This window comes from Echinococcus granulosus (genome assembly GCF_000524195.1).
Source record: "Echinococcus granulosus chromosome Unknown EG_S00115, whole genome shotgun sequence".
Lineage (NCBI taxonomy): Eukaryota > Metazoa > Platyhelminthes > Cestoda > Cyclophyllidea > Taeniidae > Echinococcus > Echinococcus granulosus.
In genome coordinates, this window is record NW_020170495.1 from 185,992 (window position 1) to 192,916 (window position 6,925).

The 6,925-nt window shown below is 38.7% G+C and overlaps 1 protein-coding gene across 1 annotated transcript; it reads right to left on the minus strand. All coding sequences in view use genetic code 11, as the record gives it.

Annotated features, from left to right (window-relative positions):
• Nucleotides 1-2,695: 2,695 nt before the first annotated feature.
• On the minus strand, nucleotides 2,696-5,763 carry EGR_08686 (hypothetical protein; the record flags this gene model as incomplete). The annotated part of the gene is made up of 6 exons (XM_024497935.1): nucleotides 2,696-2,888; nucleotides 3,261-3,307; nucleotides 3,843-3,949; nucleotides 4,160-4,260; nucleotides 4,960-4,989; nucleotides 5,606-5,763. The coding sequence occupies 6 exons, from the start codon at nucleotides 5,761-5,763 to the stop codon at nucleotides 2,696-2,698; spliced, it is 636 nt and encodes a 211-aa protein (XP_024347660.1).
• Between the last annotated feature and the right edge of the window lie 1,162 nt (nucleotides 5,764-6,925).

Genomic DNA, 6,925 nt, shown 5'->3' on the forward strand with positions numbered 1-6,925 from the left:
AGCCACGGAGAACTGATAATTTGTTTCCCCAAATTCCCTTCAGATGCACACTCTTCTAAAGGAGTGGCAAATTATACTTCCCCAGCCAGAAGCAGGAGTGTAAAAAACTTTCTTATCAAAAATGAAAATTTGCGCAGATTAGAAAAATGTGGATCCACTTAGGTTACACGACTCGCAGGAACGCCATTTGAAAGAGTCATCTCAAAAATATTAAAACCATTTTTGAAAAAGAAAGTGCCCAATTCTAAGCCAAGATAAGAGGAGTCTTGTCAAAATGGTCTTCACTGCATGTGCCTAGACATTTCTCCGTTCACTCACCAATTAGATACTTTTTGCTGTCCAAAAGAACTGCTTTAATCGAACATTTTGAGCGTTCAAAGTTTAGAATTTGTAAAGCAATGTCCGTGCTCAGTGGAAATTAACTAAGGCGGTTATATGTAAACACATTTTAAATAGAAAACAGAAAAGCTCACATCGTACAGCACAACAATGAATGGAAGGGAGATGGAAGATGCGACCACTTCCCCCTCCTCCATATTCCTCCTCATTTCTCAAAATGAGAAATAGAGGTGAGATAGGTTGCGGAGAGGTGGTTTTGGGGGGATTGTTCACAGCTTCAAGAGACGAAATGTTTTACCAAAATACAAAATCGGAGCTAGCTTGTGCCGCATTTAGAAAGGGTGAAAAAGTATCGTATTGGTGGTTCTCTCAACAGACAAAGCACTTCAAACAGCTTTCTACAACTACCCAACTTTGGTTACAAAGATTCCAGGTACATCTCAGGAGGTTAAGAAATCCCGATAAGCTCAAAATAGCAATTGTCTCTTCTCTCAATGATTTAGCCGAAACGTTCAAGGAATAGTGGCGAAGACAATGCTGTCGGGGGCTGTTCTGCGAAGGTACGACTTTTTCAAGATTTGCAAAAAAGATTAAACTTTTGCACTATTTTACGATCACAGGGTTTTAATATTCGCCTTCAACATGAATAATTCAATTTCTTCTTTATTTTCCAACCGTAGACAAGCCCAAGATCATGCAAATGGAGGCCTCGCCAACAATCAGATTCACAGAAAGTAATTTATAACCATTTGCTACATTTTTAAAAGTATGAAATACGAACTTACTTTGCTATGCGAAGTTATTCATCTTGAATAACTTAATAAATAAAAATAATTGCGCTTGTCTGCAAACCCAATGGTCTAGCAGAAATGCTCGGGGAAAAGTGGCCACGACCAAGACCAGGGAAGCGAGTCCTCGTCAAAGGTACCGAGCCTTCATCTGCAAAATTTACTTTTCTACATTTCACACGAAACGACCACTTTATTTCGTTTTTTGCCTCTCAAATCTAGTCAAGTCGAAAATCACACAAACGGAAGTCGTGCCAGCAATCAGATTCACAGGAGGTGCGTTCTTATGTGTGCTTTACTTTGATGGAAGAAATTCACACCTATTCAGTTATAACCTAATCTAGTTAATACGGGTTCTAATCAGGGCTTAAAAACGAGCCTTTCACGAAAACGCGAATGCTTAAAGCTCTTTTCAAGAAAGTTTTTCAAAACAAAATGTTCACCGGGTGAGAGTACTAAATACTTTCGCAGGATGAACGCGAGCAACAGCGATGTCCTTCCCGGGTAGGCTATTCTGCATTTCTAATGCCCAAGTAGTTAAAAGAAACTTAAATTGCCGTGTGTGGAGATCACAAAACATACTTACAAATAATAAGTAGTATTTGAGGGAGTTAAGCCCACCTTGCAGTGCAATTATCACCGCTTTTCTTTTATTAAATTTAGATGTCCTTAATGAAAATATTTCAAAGTAAACGTTCTCCAAAGGTTGTTTTCATTGTCACTCTTTTAAGTGTGTTTATAAAGGGATCAGCTAAGTAAGCTTCTTTGTGGAATTTCAGCAAACCCCAAAGGCCTCCAAAGGAGCTAATCAAAAAGAGGTAATGGCCCTCGCAGGTTATGACAGAAAACAACATAAATACACAAGATTGGGTAAACGTTAAGCCTAGACAGCCACTTGATGGGGTAATTTGCAAGATTAAGTAATAAATACCAAATATGCAAGATCGCCAAGAATGTGGAAGACAACAGCATATCACAGACGAAAAAGCTGGAAAGCCGATGCATGGAGCACTTTCCCTTCAAGTACCTTTTACAGCTCATAAAGTTGAATGATGTAGTTAAACAAACTCCTAAATGAAGTGGTCAATTGCTAGGGGTTAATTCGTCCAAAAGTGGTTTATCCAAAGCGCTTAATTCCAAGCAATATTTTGTAGAAACCTTGCTCGAAGTGCTCCCAACAACAACCTCAGCAAACGTCGAGTTGTTGTGGAAGCTGTCTCAACTCTGTCCAATCTGCCAAGGTAACAAATCTTAACATCCTTTACGACGAGACCAGGCGATAAAAAAGCTAATTTCCCATCTTGAAGTCGAGAATATTTGACTTACTGTGGCATCTGTGTAGGTGGTGGCAGCAAGATCTGGTTCCCTTAAATTTGGCCAAATGAAGATTTGTTATATTACATGTCGTTGCCACTCAATTTCACAACTCTGAATTGGAAGCATTTTTTGTGTAGAAATCGTCCATGGAGTCTTCGCAACAGCCGTGTCCTTGCAAGGCAATCTAACTGTTTAACTGTCCCAGTTCGAGTTGGTTGGTTGGTTTATAGGGAGGCGTTTTAACAGTTTTCCTAGAATCTAGCAAACTCTAAATCCTTAACAAAAATCAGACATCCGAAAGGCAAACGTTGTCCTCTTTCATGAGATTTATAAATGCACATCCAAAAATAATTGTCAAAGACTTTGTAAACAAGTAAAACAAGAACGCCACTGAAACTGGTCAAATTGTTGTTCCATTTAAAATTTAAAGAAACAAATTGTCCACTTAAAAATAATCACTGAATTCAAACTTACTTTAGAGGGAAAGCGAGCAACAACAGGAGTCGCCGAAGGTGAGGCACTTAATGTTCACTATTTCGTGATCACCCACTTGACACAGGAAACAGGCTATTTCAGCTCGGTTTTTGTCCACTCCGGGAAAATAAAATGTTTAGTTTAATGAAATAGACGTCCACTTAGTCTCTCGCACCTATTTTTGTAGAAATGTTCCTCCTCGAAGTGCTCCCAACAAAAGGCCACATTGAAGGTGATTGAATGTGCTTTGAAGTCGGTGAACTTTTTTCCCCACTTTTTGTCTCGAAATAACCCTCGGAAAACACCGAACTGTTGGGGGAGCTGTCTGGACTCCGTACAAACTTTCTTTTATGCTTGAAGACAATCTGATTTCGTGTGGCATAACACGCCTTTATCATTCAATTTTACAAGCAACAATTTCAAAATTCAAGTACATTCTTCCTAGAAATCGTCAGTGGAGTCTTCGCAACAGCAATGTCCTTGCAAGGCAATCCATACGTTTAACTCCCCAGTTCGAGTTGGTTAATTAGGTTTATTATAAATTATAATTATAATTATAATTATAATTATAATAATTATAAATAATTATTATAAATTATCAATGTTTCAGACACCAAATAGGTAACTTTTAGACTGGCTTCTCACAGGAGATTTTGAAATGCACATTCAAAAATATTTATCAAAGACTTCGTAAACAAATTGTTGCCCAGTTTTGAGTTTCATGAAATGCCTTGTCCACTTGCAACTAAGTAGTAACTTCCCATCCACTTCAGAAGGAAAGCGAGCAACAACAAGAGTCACCGAAGGTGAGGCACTTTAAATTCATACCTCATGATTACGTACTTTGCATGAAAAAAAAAAACGGATTAAAAAAAATGCACGTCAACTTATTGGAAAGAGACTTAATCTGCCGTGCGTTCCTACCCACATTTTTGCGAATGACTGAAATCCCAAACGAAAAAATAAACGTCTTGTAGAAATCTTCTCCCTCAAAGTGCCTCCAACAACAACCCACATCAAAGGTGATTGAGCTTATTTTGAAAAGGGTTAAAACCCTTCCAAGCCTTGTCTACAAAGTATGTAAACGTGTTTTCTTGGAACAACTTCAGCAAAATCCAAGTTATTGCGAGTGTGACAGTCGTCACGAATCCACCCAATCTACCAAGGTAATCTTGTTAGCAAAAAGGAAAACTCTTCCCTAACCTTTGAGGAAATTCCAAGATTTAACAACAAATACTAACAACCACTAAGTGAACCTTCAAAAATGACCGGTACAGGCATCAAAGAAAGAAGGATTATATGAAAATGGTCATTATTAGCTAAGAAACAATCGAATTTGCACCTATTTTTGATTTGAATAAATATTTACTTAAGGAATCCCAAGATGACCAACAACAACAACAAGACTGTTGCACAGAGGTAATTGCCTGTTCGACAAACTTCCATCTCCAACCTAATTCTTAACAAGCATGATCTGCTTCCGTGAAACAGGGCAGTCGTCAACATATGTGCCCAGCAGAGGTTGCCACACTTGCGTTTTCGTTTTTCTTCAAAAAAATTTGTTCATTTTGATTTTATCGTTATGCTACATTCTGGAAAACAAAAGCTGTTTTTGGTGCCTTGAATTTTAGCACGATGTGTATCCCCTACAAGAGGAGGTAAAAGTTTGCTTTAAGCCCTTAACACAACCTGACTGTCCACTTTGCTTTGACAAAGATTGGGAGAGAGAATCATCGTCATTACTGTCGGTTTCCTCAGCCGAAATGTTTTACCAGGAGCAAAAAACACAGTTTATTTTTAATTCTCAAAAAAATACGAGCATTTTGATTCAATGTAATCTGAGGTACCTATTTTTACTAAACCTGTCTACATTATTTTCCCACTTCAAGCATAACCGTAGGAAAGTGATTTGATAAAGTGCGATAGCATTACCCTTTCATCCCAAACCGAGTTATGTAGAAGGTGGAGGGATGTTCCAGGGAGCATCAAAACCTCTAAATAGAGAAAGCGGGAAGTAAGCTAGCCTTCGCCTAGCCCCTACCAGGCGGAATTAACTGCTAAAATTACTCTCCTTCAAAAAAATAAAATTAACAAATTACGTGTCTGCTTTTACTAGCCCACCTCACAATTGAATCCAAGAGACACACTGAAGAGAATCCGCTGTTTAAAAGTGAGCTTGCTTTTTTGTTTACTTGAGCTCCAAATTCGAAGAAAACTAGCCAAGACTGTCCTTGCCTCTTTTGCAATTATTTCAGCAAAGTAAGCCGTCTCTGCGCCGGGAGGCACCTCGCCAATCAATTGATCCATTGGTAGAACTTTTGTTCATGTATTTCGTGAAAAAAAGCAACCTTACCCTCTACGAGAGAAATAACATTCTCCTTTTCTTCACCTTTTTTTCTGCAGCAAATACCTGCCTTCGCTTACAATGACACGATTTGCTCTAATCAGGTGAGGTCACTTTAGTGCGGACTTTGTTTAATCTCTCCTCCCGTGGAGGGACAACACTGTGACTTGGAATGTGTGCATTTCTAGTCTGAGCAATCCTGCCGCGCACAAATGGATGCCCAATTAGGACGTGAGTCCGAGGTAAAAGTGGGGTAAAAGAAAACCATTTCCCATTAAAAAAAGACGAATTTTCCTACACAGAGTGTAGAAAGATGACCATTAGAAAAAAAGGACAGCTTAACTTTACAATGAACGACAAGCGATTCTGCCCCAAACTGGTACTTAAATCCATACTTACTCTACCGTCATTAAAAGCTGTTCTTAAAATAAGTCCAAATGGTCTTTTTCCATCATTTCGTCTATTAGAGATGTGCTTGAATGAATTTTTCCAAGTAAGCATTGCTGGGATAAATGTTGGGAATCTCGAGGCATAGGAATCTGCTCCTTAAATTTAAACAGATGTGGATTGCAAAGCTTCATCCAACCTGTTGAGCGCTTTCCCTGTCCATAGCGTTGGAGAACCCACATTTCCGGCACTTAATTGTCTCCAAATATGACCGATCTGATTTACAACCACCTAATTTGATGAAGAATAGGTCAGCTTACTCATTCGCTACAACCTTAAACCAATTTTGGGCCTTGAAACATGTGACGTAAGGTGGCGCAACGGTCAAGACTTCTTAAATCTACGCAGAAGATCACTCACTCCGTCTTATCTATTAGAGGCATTGCAAACCCCCCAAATGAGGGAGACATTTGACAGACTTGTCAAATTACCTAGTCAAACATCACTGCTATTGACTACCGAAATGCACCTCTCTTCAACATCAAAACCTAACGCAATGTAGCACAAGAACCCAGATCTCGGAAAACCTACATGCTTCACCGTCTTTCACTTGTTATACTCTTGCGCCAAAAACGTTTATTCAGACAAATGTCCAATAGACGAACATCAGATACTGGTTGAGCTATTACTATGACCCTGAAAGACCCGACGTGTTCACACATGATACATTTGATCAAAACCGTGGAATATCTGGGGAAAAATCAAGACGAAGCAATCTACAGTCGAAATTTGAAAGAAACTAATCCATATTGTGCATTTCAGGATAACTCGGAATCACAGTGTACACTCAAGTGATCGAGAGATTTAGAGATAAACCGAGGGGTGGGTCGCAGATAAAGTCATAAAGGTAAGGATTGTAAAAGGGGGGAAGAAAAGCCGTTTTTACAGTTTTACAAACGAAACTATCCCACCCCATTCCCTTGCCCTCTTTGTAAGCACACAGATCAAAAGTAGTAGCAAGTTGTAGCATATTTCAGCGCCAAGTTTATTTTAAGAAAGAGCAATTAAAAATCATTTGCAAAAGTGAAATTATGTTTATTTTGATAAAGTACTAAGCATACATCTGAGATTAGGGCCTATTTAGTTTTGAAAGCTACTTATTTTACACAAACAAGCACTCACTATGAAAAGTAAGTCCCCTATTAAATACTTCCAGGATTCTAAATTAACGAATAATGAATGGAAAAGGCTAAGAAACGGAATACTTTTAGCACAT